The sequence below is a fragment of the Amblyomma americanum genome, chromosome 6 (assembly GCF_052857255.1).
Source record: "Amblyomma americanum isolate KBUSLIRL-KWMA chromosome 6, ASM5285725v1, whole genome shotgun sequence".
NCBI classification, from domain to species: domain Eukaryota; kingdom Metazoa; phylum Arthropoda; class Arachnida; order Ixodida; family Ixodidae; genus Amblyomma; species Amblyomma americanum.
This window is the reverse complement of record NC_135502.1, coordinates 144770123-144789690: the sequence shown is the minus strand read 5'-3', so window position 1 is coordinate 144789690 and position 19568 is coordinate 144770123. Positions and strand designations below refer to the sequence as shown.

The window sequence follows — 19568 nt, the reverse complement described above, 5'->3', positions numbered from 1 at the left end:
AGGAATAAAACTGCGAATTTTCTGCCACAATGTACTTGGTATTGAAGTGCAGGCGTCCGAGAACTTCTAGTTAGGTTTTTGCGCTTATGCGATATACTGTGTGTGTGCACCGAGCCGTGGTGTAACGGTTAGATACGAATTAAGCTTCACACCTAAAGCACTCGAATTATAATCAGAGAATGTTCGGTACATTAATGTATTAGACTTTTCTTGCAGCAGCATTGCTGCGGCCGCGGGTGGACCACGCAAAATTATTCTCAGAAGCAGAACAGTGGTGCCGGTTAACCGCCCTGGGAGATTTTTTACCAGATTCGACATGACGCGAGTCTGCTGCTTACTTCCTGCTGCTGATAGGAAGAAAGAAAACGAAAGTGCACGGGCATGCATACTGGCTCAAGCCGAGCCACTCTCGCTGCGGCGTGCTGAAAGTAGGAGAGTTTAGAGGATAGGAGAGGAAAGATAAAAAGAAAAGGCGCGCGCTAATATGCCCAAGGGCCGATCCCGAAGGCATTGCAATACCGGGCCGACCCGTGCCAGAGTGCTTCAAGCTAAGCACTCCGCATTATTCCAAAAATAAGTTTAATATCTTGGATCCAAGCAGATATTACATCAGGTTTCAGATAAGATGGTGGTGGCACCACCCGGGAGTAGTCTGCCTGCCTGCCTGCCTGCCTGCCTGCCTGCCTGCCTGCCTGCCTGCCTGCCTGCCTGCCTGCCTGCCTGCCTGCCTGCCTGCCTGCCTGCCTGCCTGCCTGCCTGCCTGCCTGCCTGCCTGCCTGCCTGCCTGCCTGCCTGCCTGCCTGCCTGCCTGCCTGCCTGCCTGCCTGCCTGTCTGTCTGTCTGTCTGTCTGTCTGTCTGTCTGTCTGTCTGTCTGTCTGTCTGTCTGTCTGTCTGTCTGTCTGTCTGTCTGTCTGTCTGTCTGTCTGTCTGTCTGTCTGTCTGTCTGTCTGTCTGTCTGTCTGTCTGTCTGTCTGTCTGTCTGTCTGTCTGTCTGTCTGTCTGTCTGTCTGTCTGTCTGTCTGTCTGTCTGTCTGTCTGTCTGTCTGTCTGTCTGTCTGTCTGTCTGTCTGTCTGTCTGTCTGTCTGTCTGTCTGTCTGTCTGTCTGTCTGTCTGTCTGTCTGTCTGTCTGTCTGTCTGTCTGTCTGTCTGTCTGTCTGTCTGTCTGTCTGTCTGTCTGTCTGTCTGTCTGTCTGTCTGTCTGTCTGTCTGTCTGTCTGTCTGTCTGTCTGTCTGTCTGTCTGTCTGTCTGTCTGTCTGTCTGTCTGTCTGTCTGTCTGTCTGTCTGTCTGTCTGTCTGTCTGTCTGTCTGTCTGTCTGTCTGTCTGTCTGTCTGTCTGTCTGTCTGTCTGTCTGTCTGTCTGTCTGTCTGTCTGTCTGTCTGTCTGTCTGTCTGTCTGTCTGTCTGTCTGTCTGTCTGTCTGTCTGTCTGTCTGTCTGTCTGTCTGTCTGTCTGTCTGTCTGTCTGTCTGTCTGTCTGTCTGTTGCTGCCAGGAAGAAAGTGCACAGGCCTGCTGACTGGCTCAAGACGAGCCACAATCGCTACCACGTGCAGAGAGAAGGAGAGTTGAAAGATGGGATGGAAAGGCAGGATAGTAAAGACGCGCTAAAGACAAGGCCGATCCCGGAGGTAGTGCTGCTCAATGTTAAACGTTCAAGGGACTTGCTGAGGAGCACCTGTGTTGAACTGCTTATGACGAATACGCCACAACTGATGCCTCGGACTGCTGAAGAGCTAACTATAGGTGAGCCCATCACTTATTTTCTTGACAGCCTGCTGCACCAAATTGCAATGTTACATTTGCAGCGCCAAAATGTCAGGATGTTTGTTTAGGTGTAAGTTGTTTAAATGTCTGCACAGCGCAGTCGAAAATGTAACAGTAAGCGCTCCGTTGAACTTGTTCGACCACCACCAGCAGCAGGCTACCGCGAGCATGAGAGCACTCCAAACCCAACACGAACCTGTGCATGCATGCTGAAGCGGTCGAAAGCACTTAAACCATTAAAGGTTAATAAAATGCCCGGGCACCCACAGACGTGTCGGAGAGACTGAAGATACCACAGCATCTAAAAGAGACGCTCCGCCACTCAAAAGCTTGTCTTGTTTGCGTGACCCTATTTATTGACCGGAGGCGGCTGCGCTGAAATGTTGGGTTGGCGCGCGGGATCCGAAACCGCCCTACACGCAGAGTGTGCCTTCAGCAGCTCTCCGCCAGGTGGAGCTAGTGCCTGGCTTATCGGTTCTGACGTCATGGTTCGCCCTCGGGGCCACGTGGCACTGCGCCAGCTCTCAAAAGAAGCGGCGATCGACTGACGAGCGCGAGTGAACGCCGGACAGCCGCTTAAGATGGGGCTGCGAGTTAGTGCTCTTCTCAGCATTTCACTCGCCATCCTGTCGCCGCGGTGATGAGACTAGCAGCACTAGCGCGCTATGTTCTGGAGGAGATGGGCCCCCGGGTTGTTTCCTGAACGGAAGGCTCCCGGCCAGAATCGGATTACCTGTGACGAAAGCGGCCCGAGCCTTCGTTGGCGGCTGTCCTGCGCAATGACAGACATTGAACACGAAGTGAGCTTCCGGAACCGGTAGGGGCCTGACTGTTTCTCTACAGCGTAGAGGAACATCTGCTCTGCTGCGATCGTTGCCCGGCGATGGGGAGCGACCCGCGTGGTCTCTTCTTTCTGCTCGCTCTATTGCTGCTTCGAGGTGAGTATCCCTTAAGTACGTTTCTACTCGTGAATTTATTTACTTTTAGATAACTCTTCCTCTAATAACTCCTGTTGAAACTGGATTGGACATAAAAGTTTTGCTTATCCCCGAGGGAGACAGCCTTGGTGAATTAGTCTCACGCAGTTTTTTTAGGAATTTGACTTCATGTGCCAAGGAACTACGGCAGGAGGTACCAGGATTTCTTGGAAGTCCCAAATGCTTTCCGTGCTCAGGCGTAAAATTATTTTCTTAAATTCTATCAGCTGCAAAAGTTTCCTTTCCGATGCGCTTGTTGAGCAGTGTGCTTATATTTTGAAACTGCTGCCTAGCTCAGGACTGGTCCGAACAAGAGGGGATTACAGATCGTTAAAAGACTTCCATAAGGTAGGTGATAAAATCCAAGCTACATTCAGTCTATCAATATCATATAGAGAAGCGCACCCGAAATGTGAATAAGTAAGGCAGATGAATGCAACGAAGGTTTTTTTTCTGTAACATGTAATGGTCCGCAGCAAAAGGACAAGGTTTTGTATTGCAGCTGTTTTCAGATGTTTTAAAGAGAAAAGGCAAAGTTCAAGGATTTCAGGTGGAAAAGAACAAATAAAAAAAAACGCTTTATCTCCATGTGTCTCGAACTTGTAGATCTATAACGTGCGTTTGAAACCGGCATGTCCCTTATGCTGTCCCCATATCTTCTATTGGATCTTCGACCGGTCTCTGGTTCTAAGAGTTCGTCTTCGATCGAGACCGACAGACAACGCTAGCCTCTTTACAACAAAGGGACAATAAAAGACCTCACAGAGCGAATGACTCTGCCGTCGTCTGTTCCTCTTATTGAGCGCATTGCGGCCCTCCTTCCGCGCAACGAGACGGTGGTTGATTAATAGATTAGACTAATGAAATGGAAATATCTAAATGCTTCTGCGTCACAGTGTGACACATTGGTACATTGACGAGGATGCAGTGCCGGCAAATTCAAAGGAAGAATTTCAATAATTACCTTTCTGCATAAATCACGTATGCTTCCTCAATCTTTTCTGTGGCTGCTACCTGTTACGTTCTCGCTAATTAATGTGACAGAGGTTAGAAACAGAAAAAAGCAATTTTTCCTGCCTAGGAGGGAAGAATTATCGATACTTAAAGCAAACAACCGACTCGGAATGAGAAAAGTGGGAAATGCCTCAGATTTCGCGCAGTCGCATTATAAGCCATGAAAATACTAGGTGCCGGCATGATGCCGGTTTGTTTGCGTAACGGGGACCTTAACGCTACCGCGACAACCATTTAAATGTTCCTTCTGAATGAAGTTTTCGCTGTCAGTGATAACTCCCTCTTGAATGGCGAAGGCAGTCATGGGATCCCTAGTGCCTAATTACCGGTGTCGATATGAAGACCGAATGGAGGTAATGCTTCAATGCTCCTAACTTCGCTAAGGTGTTCATTGAAAGTGGGACTGAATTAGAAAGACACGATATATCTACCCCAATTATGTTTTTTTTTATTAGGCAAATGGCCATCGGGTGCTGTGGCCATATCCATTCGAGCTTTGCAAATACAGTAATTAAGTTGGTGATGTGAACGATCGCGCTGGTGTCTTGTTGGCATGAGTGATTTCTGTATAAATCCGAGAAATTTATTAATTAGTGCTTCTGCATTACGTTGGGTATCATTCATGGGCCTGTTTAGAGATTTTTTTTTCGCGCTCGCAGGTTGACATTAGAACACCCGTTCGTCCACTTTTGGCTTCTCCAGCCGTAAGGAGAAAAACATTTCGTTGCAGGCGATGCCCAGCATATGGCTGCACGAGACCATGTGCCAAAACTTGTGCATTGGTTTGTTTGCCTAATTCGACCGCGGAAACGCAGGCGTACGCATAATTCCTACTATATTTAACCCGATCAGCTATGGTACTTGCGTACAAGCCTTCGTCGCAAAGCTAGCACGTTGGCTATACATTTGCGTCATGTGGAAGTGTAAAATATAAAAAAAACGCGTCTGCCGATTGCGCTCACTTGATGGATTCCTGACCGCGTGTAAGCCCACTACAATCGTTAACGCTGCAGAATCCGGTCTCACTGCAATTCACAGCGGTCACGCTCACAGGGAAATTATCAGCGCGCGCGATAGAGCGAGGAGCCCGGTGCAACCTTGCGGCAAAATAGCACAAGCCGCAATCGCTCTCAGAATGTTGATTAAAAATTTTAAAAATTGGTTTTTGAGAAAGGAAATAGCGCAGTATCTGTATCACATATCGGCGGACACCTGAACCGCGTCGCAAGGGAAGGAATAAAGGAGGGACTAAGAGAAGAAAGGAAGAAAGAGGTGTTGTAGTGGAGGGCTCCGGAAAAATTTCGACCACCGGGGGATCTTTAACGTGCACTGACATCGCACAGCACACAGGCGCCTTTTGCGTTAAGCCTTCATCGAAACTCGGCCGCCGCGGTTGGGTTCGAAGACGGGTACTCCGGATCAGTAGCCGAGCGCCCTAAGCACTGAGCAGCCACGGCGGGTCATCGATAATGATGATGACTGTAATTTGTTTATGGCGCGAGGGCATCTGAAGCCAAACAGCGCCATGACACGACGTGAGTACCTGGCGCTGAGTACCTGGCGGCACTGGGGAGCGAACCCCGCACCTCCCGCAAGGCCGTTCTCAGAATCTCCCATAGCAGCAGTCGCTCTCAAATGACAATTTGCCCGAAGAGATACTTTTGGCGGTTTACTTTAGAAGGGATCTTTTTGTCTCAATTGCATTTTCGCTACGTGCACTTCTAAGAACTGTTTCTAGTGGTCCAAGTAAAACTGATGTAAGCGAGTTAGCTTTTATTAACGCGATAAGATAAGGAAAATCAGCCTCAGATGCACTACCCGCATCGAATGCGACACGAAAGCCTTTACCGTTTGCATCCAACTAACACTGCCTAGCGGTATATACAACCGCCGTTTCCCCACGGACTTTCCAATGCTCTGGAAGCATTCGAATAGACATGAAAGGCGAGCACGAAAGACAAGAAGGATACGGGACTATAGCACTTGTCTCATCTCCTTGCTTTCTTTCGTGTTTGTCTCTACTTTGCGCTATAACTCTTCCTGAAACTATGAACCATCTAGCCCGTCCAAAATTTCTGTCCTCAATCACACCCGCTCATCTGGCTCGTACAGTCGGGGACAAAGGTCTCTGGACCACGTATTTATGATCCTAAGCCTACAGCGCAGCTATTAACCGGCTAGACATCCCACTTTTGGAGGTAAAAGTCAAATTTTTTTCTTTCATCTTCACAAGTGTGGCCTCCAGCCGCCGGCTAATAGCAGCGCTATCGGCTTCGTTTGAGGATTATGTGTTCCACAGACTTTTGTACCCGATTGTACGCACGGCGTTTTCATTCTCTTGGAATCAATTCCACGGGTTCCAATCAAATCGCGACTCCAAATGCTATCATGCTTTTTTTCTTTTTCAGGGTGTCTGTTTCGCGCGTGTGTACTTTAATCAAAGGTGCCGCCATCGCACCGGGAACGCAGGTCTTCTCGTGAGACCGCCACGGACGCGGAACGCAATCTGTTTGCACTGTGGTGGCTGCTGCGGCTGCGTGCTGAGCAGAGAAGTACACAACCACGTTCTTTCGTGAGAAGATAGGAGCTGCGTGTTCTTGGCACACAGGTGTAAACAGAGGAGGCGGGTGGGAAAACATCCACTTTGTTTCCCGAGGGTACCCGCTTCTTGTTTGCGCAGCTTAGCTCTCGTAGTTCTGGCAACCCCGTGGCCGCCTTAGAAACGACAAACACGTGTGCGGGAAAGAGTGGAGCAAAGTAAGGACCTTTGTTCGTAATGTTCTCTTTTCTTCCGTCATTTAGTTTTTAATCTCAGGCTAGGTCTATGAAAAATGAAGATATACAAGTAAAGGTGCCTGCTTTGACTGGAAAAGTGAACTGCGAAGTAGAGCCCATAGAACCGGCCGGAACAAAGTAATAGGGGACGGGCTGTAAATCTTAAGGGGCTGTAGGGGGCAGCGGGGAACCTTGCAAGTTCGAGGCTGCTTTATAGCAGACCTCAATCCCACTCAGCTGCCCATGCCGCTGCTTTATCCTTTTCTTCTGGTCGCAAGTACAAGCTCTCAAAAGCTTCCTTGAAGAAATGCGTCTGCTGATTTGTTTTACAAAGAATGCTGTCTTTCTCTCTTGCTTCGCTGCCAGAAGACATCGATGGCGATACTAGCGTGAAGGTCTATTTGTTTAGGTGTCTGTACAAGTGAAGCCTCTTGCCGCAAACACCTATTTATGCGCGACAAATAACAGCCCTCGAGACAGGAGTCCCACTTCTAATACCTACGTTTTCCTGTCGCCTTGTGAATATTTTTCTGACCCCGCATTTGGAAAGTGAAAGCTCCCTTTTATCGGTTTTGTCCCCTGTGCCGCTGCGTTTTTTTTTTTCATTGCTGTCCTCGTGTACTAACAGCTTTATGCTACTTTGTTGCTCTTTTCCTTATTATTTTTCACCCTTCAGATCCTAACGGTGTTGAGCTGCATTTTTCTGTGTTTGGGAGTTCTTCCAGGGTCATCTTCCTCCCGCCACACTTTTGTATGCGTGAGCTTGATATGGGTTCTCTTTTGTTAGTTTCTCTACCCATACACAGCGGTAACTCGTACACTTCCGACCCGAATGAACTTCCGACCTATAATCCGCTCCGGTCTCCTTTTTACAAATAAATGTGTATTCTCTCGCCGAGCGCGCTCGACATGCCCAGCAGCTACACGTTCCCACTCGGTGGGGATCGACGAGTTATCCTATTACGCACCATATGGCGCTGCATGTACACGTAGACATAAACAGGGAAGTACATAGAGGAGGCTTTCGCAGAGGCTTTACACGAGATGGCATCCATTTTAGTGGAAAGGTAGGGGTTGGGATTGGCGGGCGCCTGACAGGCCGGGCAGTAGCTTTTTCATGGGGTCCACAGCAGCTTAGGGCGTAGGTGTAGGTAGAAGCGATGTAGAAAGTTCAACAATGGCGGCTGCACCCAACAAAATGGCCTCTAGAAGGCCCAGGAAGAAAATTAATAAAATAAATTTAGCACCAGGATCAGTTACATAAACATGCAAGGGGGTAGAAAGAGAGCGAAATGGTTAGAAATAGAACAGCAGTTAAAGGACGAAAAAGTAGGTGTGTACGTGCTATCCGACACACATCTCAGGCATCTAGAAGATCCACCAGGAGCAACAGAACTTCAACGGAAAAGAAGCGAGGAGTGGTAGGTATGCTGATACAATAAGGGACAAATTGACAAAGAATAAAATGAACTTGCAAAAAACATCTCTGGGCATCATGTGCAATTGCCGGGAAAATGACATGGCTAGAGGTAGTTTATCCAGGGACAGGAGAAAAATGCAGGCAAGAAAACAAGGATCTAATTAAGTGTCTCAATGATGATATAAAGCTGTTTGGAAACGGTGCCCATATTATTTTGTTTGATGACATTAATGCCCAAATCGAGAATCTGGATGTATATACAAATTTTAACGGATAGTTAATACTGGACGTCTGTGAGCGGCACAGCCTAGTTATTGTAAACACAGAAACTAAGTGTGAGGGACAAATCACTTGAGAATCCTGCAACAAGCAGACGACTATTGTCTAGTTCCTAATGTTGCAGGGGATCATAGCGAGCTCCCAGTAATGGAAATAGACGAAGAGGGAAAGTAAAGCTTGGGAAGAGATCAAAAGCATATTGGTCTACATTGTGGAGCCCTGATCAAAAGAGAAATGCAGAGAAGTCAAAAGGGTACGCAAAGTTAAACGATCAACAAATAGTGCTAATAGCAGCCGACATAGAGAAGGCAATAGAGAAACGCACCATGGAAGAGTTTGATTATATGGAACTACTCATCAGTACAAAAATGGAAAAAGTAAAAGTAGTAAACCGCTGGAACGGAAAGGGGAAGCCAGGAAGCAGGTGGAATACAGAAATTAGGCAGGTCAAGAAACAACGACGGTTGGTTACAAGAAAACATAGAGAAGCAAGAAAGGTGAAGTTATCTGAAGAGGAAATAGGTAAAAAATGGGGATCTCATCGAAAAGAGGAACAGCAAGTGCAGGTCCTCCTCCAGGCTAAAATAAAGCAGTCCTCTGGTCGCTGGCTGGCTGAAGTTCGCGATGCAACTAAAGGAGGGCCAAGGAAATGCTGGAACAACATAAGATGACTGGGTAAAACGAATCAAAGTAAACAGGAACAGAATCAAGATGGTGGGGGTAAATGTTTAGAGACAGACGACGCTGCAAACTACATTACATCAATTATAGCAGAGTCATTAAGGTACGACGATAGAGAATCTTTCCAAATGAGGGAGCAGCACAGGGCAGCACAATAGAAAACATCTTAGAACTGATCAGTCTTAACAAGGAAAAAGGCACAAGCAAATATTCCTACATGCAAATTCGCAGGGACAGGCGAATTTCCAATCAAGCTCATGACTGAACTTGGTCCCAAGGAGCAACGTAACGCTGATAAAAGCATTGGAGACAGCCGTAACAAATAAGTCAATTCCGCACAGCTGGAGGCAGAGTAAACTTAATTTCATTTATAAAGGAAAACGAGATAAGATAAGCAGTAAATCCTTCCGACCGACTACGATAGCATCTACTATATACAGTCTGGCAATGCATACGGTAAAATTAAAAATGCAGTCATAGGTAGAAAATAATAGTATACTCGGAGAACTTCACAACGGGTCCAGAAGGGCTAGGCGCTGTTGTGCCCGGACAACCAGCCCGGATTCCACATTTACAAGTTTCACAAATTCTTCTGCCAACGCCCTTGGACAGGCCCCTTGGACTAGCCCGGTGCTGCGCCGCAAGGCAACAGCGCCCTAACACTCCCTGGACAAGCTATGATGCTGCGCCGCTAGGCAGCACCGCCTTATGGAGAAGCATCGGCGAGCAACATGTCCAAACGTGTTGCAACATTGCTAGACAGCCAGGCGCCGGTTCCCCTTTCCCCCTGGGACTCACCGCGCGCGGCAAACTTGAAGCGGGTGGCCAGCGCGGCCGCTGGTTGGACCTCTCGGACGGCTGTCAAGTGCTGGATTTTTATTGGTCCGTTTGTGTGACGACCGTTTCTCGGGGCTATATAAGCCCCAACGCTGCCGCCTGAAGAAGACTCCGGACTCCGATCTTCCAAGCTCGTGCTGAATGTGCCGCTCCCGACTGGAGTGTGATGTGTGACGCGTTGGAGCCTCGCCGGACGTCACCGTGCGAGAAGAGTCGCGTTTGCTGCTAGCTCTCGGCCCCTGTGCCGATCTCGTCCTGTATAATGCTCTGTACATAATGTATAAAATCCCTTTCGTTGTTCTCATCGACGCCTGACTCGGAGTCTTCGCTACCGACAGAGAGCTGGCGACGCTCTGTCACAAAACGGGTGGCGAGCGTTACAAGGCCACCTCAAAGTCACAACACTGGATGGCAGCTACGGGATTGACCGGCATCAGCTACCTCGGCACGGTGAGTGCCTGAAGTTTACCTCAAACACCAGACTTTCTCTGACACAGGTTATAGTAGCTCAGAGAAGGACTTGGTGTAGCATTGCGTTAACCTTGTGTGTTTCAAGCCTAGTAAGAGTGTTTTGAAAACCAAGGGATGCGGAGGGTGCAAACAGGGCAGTGTGTGAAATACTTGCGCGTGTCTTACTAGTAATGTTACAGTAGCGTACGGCAAGTATATTCAAAAAGGGTAAAGAGCAAGAGGACAGTGTGAACGATGGAGAAGTACAAGGTCAAAGAACTTCTCCAAATTTGTGAGGAGCTGGGCATTGAGTTGGGCTCAGCAAAAAGAAAGAATGCGATCCTTGAGGACTGAGGACGTAACGGCTGAGGAAGCCGAAGAGGCCTGGGCGGATATCAATGAAAGGTGGGAGCAGCAAGAAAAACGTCGCGAGGAGGAAAGGGAGGAAAAACGTCGCGAGGAGGAAAGGGAGGAAAAACGTCGCGAGGAGGAAAGGGAAGAAAAACGTCGCGAGCAGGAAAGGGAAGAGAAACGTCGCGAGGAGGAAAGGGAAGATAAAAGTCGCGAGGAGGAAAAGGAGTCCGAAAAACGCCTTGCTCGCGAAGAAGCAGCAAGACAGCAGCATGCTCGCAGAATGAGACTGTTGGACTTGGAGCTTGAAGCTCAGCGGATGAGTTTCGAGAGGGATGAAACGTTATCTGTTCTGCTTGAGACTAACCGTCAGTACTCGAGCAACAGTCTGCGGCCCTTCGTGATCGCCGAGGATATGGCGAAGTATTTGGCTGATTTTGAGAGCATTTGCGAGAAAAAGTGCATTGAACGGAATGGTTGGGCACAGGTGCTGGTCGCCCTTCTTTCAAGCGAAACGTCTGCAATGGTCAAAGATTATTGTTAGACTGGAACGTAGACAGCTACGATGAGCTCAAAGGGTTTTTATTGAGAAAGTATCGGCTGTCACCGCTGGATCTCCAGAAAAAGTGCGATTATGAAGGTCGCAAGTCGTACTTCGATTTTGCCTACCAGTTTAAAGCCGACGTTTTAGAATGGCTCGATAAGGTGGGAGGTCCGGACGACGGTGGCGAAGAGGTAGAGTGCGCAGCTGTAGAGCGGCCCTGCAAGGGCGGCACAGAGGAAGGCAGTCCGCACTTCGCAGATGTTGCTGCTGTATCAGTGGGAGACGCGCCGCATTCGCAAACGGAGGAAACCTTTTTACCTTTGGATAAGGTAGCCACAGCATCGGGCGACGGTGAAATCACAGACTGGGTCGATAATACGGAAGGTCCGGACGACCGTGGCGAAGAGGTAGAGTGCGTAGCTGTAGAGCAGTCCTGCCAGTACGGCACAGAGGAAGGTAGTCCGTACTTGGCAGATGTAGGTGCTGCTCTATCAGTGGGAGACGCGCCGCATTTCCCAACGGAGGAAACCTCTTTACCTTCGATAACGTATCCACAGCATCAAAGGACGGTGCAGTTACAGCGGTCTCGCTCACTGAGACAGGAGAAGAGTTAAATGAAACTCGATCTCATAGCATGCCCAAAGTTGAGGAAAAGGTTTGCGGCCCCGCCAACCGTTGCAAAGGTACCAGCGATGGTTTGGTAGGGCACGCTGGCAATAAAGTAATGTTTCAGCGGGCAATTTCAAGCCCCGAGATCCATGCCACTTTGAAAGGGAATGTCGTGGTTCAGGCAGGCTGCGAAAAATATCATCAGAATGCAGCTGGTGAGACACCCGAGAACGGTTTTTTGAAGGTAGGCAACGGCAGAGTTGCAGCGGCCCGTGACAGATCGCCAGAAAGTAAGGAACCGAGCCCTGACATAATCGCAGAGGTGTCCGGAATTTCCGAAGATCTGCTACCTTCACTGACAGCAAGGTTCAGGGTGATTTGCAAGGCAAGGAAAATCGCGAAGGCAACAAACCTTTGGGAACTAATGGGTTAAGTTTTGATGTTGCGGCGAGGGCCGACAGCTTCGCACTTGACGGCACTGCGATAACTGGAGGCGAGGGCGCGCGGAAGAAAGCCGCTAGGGCTGCTTCGAAAAGGCGACGGCGCTCAAAGAAAACTAATTTGGGCAGTCGCGCTAAGAAGAAAAAGGGTGCGGTTCAAGACGCTTGTACGTTTACGGGCCAGCCAACCACGTAACTGCCCGAAACTGACACCGCGGCTCTCAAGAATTTTGAGGCGTCGCATGAAAGCCAATTTGACTAGGCGTCCCTTTGCAGTGCGGAAGCCACTTCCGTCACTGTTGGAGCACCGTAGGAGTAGTCCTAGGACAGGTGACGAGCAGAGTGGGTTGCAGAGAAGGGCGCGCGGCCGCCAGACAAAAGGGCGCCACAGAACGCGCGCGAGTGGGAGGGGGGGCACGCAAACCCCTTTGGGACACCTGCAAGGAATCATGAGGGAAGGAGGAAGCGCCCCTCTCGACTTAAGCTTGCCAAGCGCTTCCCTGGCTTTGGGAACATGTCCTGGAGAGGCGGAACTAATCAGCCTCTCAACTTTTGCGAGGGGTCCGCAGGTAGAGCGGCCTTCCGATCGCGACCGCGCCGGGCGAGGCTAAAGAATGGAGGATTGCAGGAATGAGTGCTCCCTGTATGTACTGTTTGCTTTTTAGTTTTCTCAGTCGTAGAAAGATGATAGCAAACCAGGTTTTGAGCCTTTTGCCTAAGCGTATTTTGTACTTTTTCGTGTTTTCTTGCCCTAATGATAGATCCTAAAAGCGTCTGCTCATGTAACTTAAGTGCTGCACAGTTCAGAGTGCAAACGAGTACTGTAGCAGAAATCAGTTCGTTCAGAGCGGTTATCTCACTCGAGCGATTATCTTATGTTTTGTTCTGTTCATCGCATCGCTTATGTTGAGGTTCGATGCAGGCTATGTTCCAACATGCACTTGTGCATACGTTTAGCTGAGCTGCTCATTTTGAGGGCATGCGCTGACGCACGGAAGTATAGCTAAGGAAGTCATGGGCCATTGTGGCGTAGTCACTCGCTTGGAAGCCTCGTGTATGCTTTGGGTTATTTATGTTAGCTTTGTTACGTGTTTTTGCAAGTGAACTTACTTCCCGTATTTGTAGGTGCTGCTATCCGCAGACATTGAAACGTGGGCGAAGCCTCTGTTGGGCATTGTAGCTTAGGTAGCTGGCGTAAGCTCCTAGAGAAGCTACCCTTTCCCCTGTATTAAGCATCTCAGTATGCTCCTGCCTCGGCACATTTGTGGTGCTAATTTGTCGCATTACAACTGCTGTCGTGGTGTCTGCTGCTACGCAGAACAGGAAGGAGGAACGCATGGTCAGCTGTGCCAGTTGCGAACAGGGAGTAGCTTGGGGAAAAATTGAATGACCTCATTTGTTTCCTCAGTAGTGTGTTTTCGGTCCAAGTGATTTCAAGGGGATCATTCTATATTCATTAGTATTGATGATTATAATGGTTCCTGATATTTTGGCGTTTTGTTAATTTGCAAAATTGTTGTTTGAACCTTGTGTACCCGATCGTCAACCTGCCTCTTGTTGCAGCGGGAGCAAAGCAATTTAGTTAGGTTAATATGGATTATGACCTTGTCTGGTGTTTGACGGGAGACAGAGGGCACTTGCTCGTGTTGGGTGTTGGCTTTTGCCGGTCGGTTTTTGCAAGCTGCAGAACGACCAACCATGACCTGTGGCGAGAAGCAAGGGCATCGGAACGACCCGAGCGAAGCTGGTCGAGGTGCCTTGGCGACAACGCTGTGAGCAGCGATCCTGGCCCGGCGAGTGCGACCTGGGCACGTGAAGCTGCCTGGCGCCCGGACACTGGACGTGAACTTCGAAGAGCCTGACGAACGGGCGCGCCTGGCATCCGAGCCACGTTGAAGCAGCTCGTCTTCCCGGCGCCTTATCTGAGGGCGGAGATGCTGTTGTGCCCGGACAACCAGCAAGATTCCACATTTACAAGTTTCACAAATTCTCCTGCCAACGCCCTAGGACAGGCCCCTTGGACTAGCCCGGTGCTGCGCCGCAAGGCAACAGCGCCCTAACACTTCCTGGACAAGCTATGATGCTGCGCCGCTTGGCAGCGCCGCCTTATGGAGAAGCATCGGCGAGCAACATGTCCAAACGTGTTGCAACATTGCTAGACAGCCAGGCGCCGGTTCCCCTTTCCCCCTAGGAGTCACCGCGCGCGGCAAACTTGAAGCTGGTGGCCAGCGCGGTCGCTGGTTGGACCTCTTGGACGGCTGTCAAGTGCTGCATTTTTATTGGTCCGTTTGTGTGACGACCGTTTCTCGGGGCTATATAAGCCCCAACGCTGCCGCCTGAAGAAGACTCCGGACTCCGATCTTCCAAGCTCGTGCTGAATGTGCCGCTCCCGACTGGAGTGTGATGTGTGACGCGTTGGAGCCTCGCCGGACGTCACCGTGCGAGAAGAGTCGCGTTTGCTGCTAGCTCTCGGCCCCTGTGCCGATCTCGTCCTGTATAATGCTCTGTACATGATGTATAAAATCCCTTTCTTTGTTCTCATCGACGCCTGACTCGGAGTCTTCGCTACCGACTGAGAGCTGGCGACGCTCTGTCACAAAACGGGTGGCGAGCGTTACAAGGCCACCTCAAAGTCACAACAGCGCTTAGATGATAGCCTGTTCGTGCTTGCCCGATGCATGGAAATAGCGAAGGCAGAAAGCAGACCTCTGTATTTGGCCTTGCTGGACATAAGCGGTGCATACGACCGCGTGAACACGGAACTCCTATGCAGCATATTAAAAGGTTAAGGCATCGGTGATGAGGCATTTGATTTTCGGCTGGAAATTTGCGGAAAAAATAAAGTTGATATTACATGTGGAGCGGTTAAAATACAACTGTCGAGGTAAAAAAAAAGGATTTAGCCAAGATTGTCCTCTATCACTGCTGCAGTCCATGCTTTCTACGAAAAACATGGAAAGAAGGCTTCAGGGAAGCAATATAGGTCATAATCTGTCGTACAGATTAGGCGGAAAGGTTGTTGAGCAAAGGGTACCGGGAATAATGTATGCGGGCGATATTGTACTGTTAGCAGAAAGCCAGGATTATTTGCAAAACTTAATTGCTGTGAAGGCGAAGGAGACGCTATAAGTTTCAGTTTTAGCCCAACTGAGTCAGGTGTGATGGTTTTCAACGATACAACTGATTAAATGCTTGCAATACGGTGCCATGAAATAGCCATAGTGGCCGAGGGATACACACAGAAAAGCACGAACAGTCTATTATGTCAAAACGGCGAAGAGATGTCGGAATAATGAAACACAGGGCATTATCGGGGTACTCCCAATATGAAGTACTGATAGGTATTCGTAAAGGAATAATGGTGCCGGGGCTTACCTTCGGGAATGCGGTTCTGTGCTTAAGGGCAAAAGTTAAGTAGAAATTAGAAGTAAATCATATAGGTGTTGGAAGATTAGCACTAGGTGCCCACTGCGAAGCCACAAAAGAGGCAAAACAGTGAGATATGCGCTAAGCATCGTTCGAAGCACGGAAAGCTTAGAGTAAAATACAATATGAAGAACGCGTGAGGAAGATGGACGACAACAGGCGGGCAGGTAAGGTATTTAAATATTTATACAGGAAGAGCTTTGACTCACAATGGCGGAAAAGAACTAGAAAACTAACCAGTAAGTATGCCGGACATGAGGACGGAGAAAGAAAGAGCATTAAACGATAGGTTAAAAACGCGGAAGGTGAAAATTGGATTAACTGAATGGAAAAGAGACATAGTTTAGAACTGTATCGATATTAGAAAAGGGAGATCAGGAAGGAAGCGTTCTATGATGACTCGGCAGGAAGTACCCTACTATTTAAAGCTAGGTCAGGGTGTATCACAGCGCGCAGCTGCAAACACAAATTTAAGGAAGAATATGACACATGTGCTGTGTGGAGTAAATGTGTAGAAACATTTGAACGCCTCATACTCAAGTGTGATGGCATCCATCCGGATGTCGATGCAGGCATATTCTCTTGCTGAGGCCCTTGCCTTTAGAGATAACAATGATCATTTCAATAAATCCGCGGTGGAAGTTAGCAAAAAGCGATTGGAAGATTATTGACTCAAAACCACAGAGTTGACATAAGGTTAGAGGTGTACGAAAACGTATCTTGTGAATTGCCAAATCCCAATAGCAATTTACAACAAAGTTAAATAAAGAGAGAGAGAAAGACGAAAAGGCAGGGAGGTTAACTAGGCAGCGCCCAGTATGCTACCCTACACAGTTAAACAAAAATAATAGAAGCCGAGCATGGTGGCAAATGCCACCATCCCGTTTCAAAGGGGATGCTCCTACCTTCCATTCATCCAAGCCATCCATGTACGCACACTGGTTAGAAAGATATAAACAAAATGAAATACCGAGCATGGTGCAACTGCTGCTACCCGTTTGAAAGGGGACCCTAACTTTCATCCATCCAACCGTGGTACTGAGGGCGGCAAGTAAATGGGTTCGCAATAAAGATAAAAGAATCAAGCACTTGTGCTAGCGAATTTTTGAAAATGAGCCAGCACGGAACAAAACACAGATGTTTTTAAAATTACGTAGTCTTTCACAGAACATCTATTTTTTCTTTCTTTTTTTTTTTGGGGGGGGGGGGGGTGGGGGGTATATTGGAACGCGCAGCTGCAAGAACAAATCTAACGAAGAATATGACACATGTTCTGTGTGTACAAAATCTGTGGAAAGAGTTGAACGCCTCATACTCAAGTGTGCCGTAGTGGAGGTCCCCGGAATAATTTCGCCCACCTGGGGATCTTTAGCGTGCACTGACATCGCACAGCACACGGGTGCCTTTTGCGTTTAGCCTCCATCGAAACGCGGGCGCCGCGGCCGAGATAGATCCCGGATACTCCGGCTTAGTAGCCGAGAGCCCTTACTACTGAGTCACCGCTTTGGGTCAGAGCATCTATCTGTCGGGTTAATTTTTTTCTTCGCATTGTTTCTTTCCTTACACCAAGTGCAGCATCCCTCGACAGGGGCTGAATATCTCAAGCACGGTTGAAGAATTGGCTTGAGGTGGAGCTGAGTCTGGCTCAATCGCGACTGAGTTTGCCGCGTAGAAGTGCCGAATCTGCAGCGAGTTCCAACTTCATCGACTCCAACACGAACGATAAAATTCTCGTGTGACAGCCGCATTAGCTATTAATACTGTGAAGCTTGTTCAGCGTACTGCAGCAAGCAAAAACTTGACTTTTGGTTTTGAATTTGAACGGATTCAGAATTTTCGCAAACCCTCTTTTCGCACGCCCTTTTTCTGTACCCGCCGCGGTGTCTCAGTGTTTAAGGCGCTCGTCTGCGGAGCCGCAGTACCCGGGATGGAACCCGACTGCGGCGGCCGCATTTCGATGGAGGCCAAACGCAAAAGTCGCCCGTGTGCTGTGCGATGTCAGTGCACGTTAAAGATCCCCAGGTGGTTTAAATTATTCTGGAGACCTCCACTACGGCACCTCTTCGTTCCTTTCTTCCTTCACTCCCTCCTTTATGCCTTCCCTTACGGCGCAGTTCGGGTTTCCACCGAGATATATGAAGTGGGCAGGCTGGCTTACGCCTTCTGACACGTTAGCTCTATGAAGTATCTCTGCTGACTTTTTGTACAAAGGCGCCCGCAGTTACGTGACCGTCGAGTTCTATGGTACATATCACCCTGAGTTACTGGATAATTTTCTATTATGTAAGTAATCTCAAAACGAGTGTCGTGCTTGTAGTAATTGGCGCATTTCTTTATCGAATTTAGCAATTCCCAAGCCACAATTTAAAAATGTTGAGGTCCCAATCATAATCCTCAATGAAGGCACTAAAACTATTCAATAAAGAGAAATCACTTCCCTTTACGATACGACTCGCGCTTTTGTAATGTGCACAGTTCGCTGGAATAAAAAACGAGATCTATGATCGCCATATTTCTACAAGACTAAACCCCTCTCCTCTTCTTAGGCGTGATAAATAGGTGGTCGTTTCATGTCCCTGTCCCCTCTACTGCAAGGCTCAGAATGAATGTGAACTAGCTTTTTTAGTGAGAGGTATATATGGCCCGATCACACAGATGAGAGTTATCAATCGAACATGCATATACTCCTTCAGGATATGGTCGACTAAGGGGCCCAGGGACACCCAGTTTAAGAGATGTCCTATCGGACACTGATGACAGCACTTGTACGTTTTTGTAAATTATCCCTCTTCATGCTGAATGAAAATGTTAACTCCAATCTGGCAGCAGGCCAGAGTATAGAAGCAACTTAATGTGCTAGAAAGGTTTCTTAAGATTATGATAAAAGGGATACCGAAATATATCTTGAGTGAAGCTGAAGTCTAATCTTCCACCTCAATCAATTTCTCGATAGTTCTCTCAATAACGATGAAGAAGAGTGAGACTTTCTTCCTAGAAAGAAATCAACACACACACAAAAAATCCTGTCTTCCAGTCGAACAGAATCGATTGGTTCAGTGCAGAGTCCAGTTCCAGGGCGCGAGTAAAAAGATAAGTAAACGGCTCCTGTTGTCCGCAGGGCCGCCGCTCAATTCCTGAAGAGCGGTGGTCAGCAGCTAGAGCGTAGGACACAGGGAACAAGGAAAAGAACAGAGAGAGGAACATTTTGACTGAAGCGCTTCCACGAAAAGAGCGCGAAGGCTGAGGAAACGTTGCTGACGACGTGTCGGACCTCTTAGTTGTTTTCTTTAGCTGCGCCTCTCGGGTCGATTAGGCACTTCCAGGGCCACGCAAGAATTGGTCAAAGAAAGAAAAAATAATATAAAACGCTGGGAGGAGAAGAGAGCAAATATAAAAATCTCCACGGCAAGTCTTGTTCACTGCCATATCTTCTGCCCGTTCTTCCTTGACCTTTCAAGCCACTTGTCTCTTTCGCATGGTAGCTCGCATTTGTTGCAGGTGTCAGAAAAGCGAACTCTTGAAACTACCATGTAACACGAAGATAAAATTAGTAACTCTTCGGTACACTTATGTGTGGTTGTGAACTCGTCGATTGTTGTGAAATTGTCGATTCACGAAAGAGGTACCTGTATACACAATGCTGGCAGAAAGCAGCGGTTTCGCCTCTCTGTCTTTCTAAACGGCACATTTCGAAGCTCTGCAGCATTCTAAGATACGCACACAATTCCGGTTGAGGCCGCAGTTCACTGTACATCACAGCATAAACAACGATTAGCGGCGTTATCGTGGAGATACAAGCTTTTATGCGTGGTGCATGGAATTATGTATACTCTCTTCAATTTAGTGTTAAGCGTCTTACTGTAAGTAGAAGTGTGCGCGTGTGCGTTATCTATGTATGTGGCGTGCGTGTGCATGCGTGTTTGAGCGCATACGTGGTGTGTGTTGTATGTGCGATGCGTCCGCGTGTGTGTCTGTGCGTGGGTAAAAAGACCGTGACTCC

The 19568-nt window shown here is 48.4% G+C and overlaps 1 protein-coding gene across 1 annotated transcript in view; it reads left to right on the top strand.

Annotated features, from left to right (window-relative positions):
- The first annotated feature begins 2318 nt into the window (after nt 1-2318).
- The window catches only part of LOC144094127 (uncharacterized), a 44616-nt gene continuing 27366 nt past the window's right edge, over nt 2319-19568 (top strand). The window contains exon 1 of the mRNA XM_077628046.1: nt 2319-2703. Coding sequence (XP_077484172.1) covers nt 2649-2703 — 55 coding nt within the window. The 5' untranslated portion in view covers nt 2319-2648. The remainder of the gene's footprint in view (nt 2704-19568) is intronic.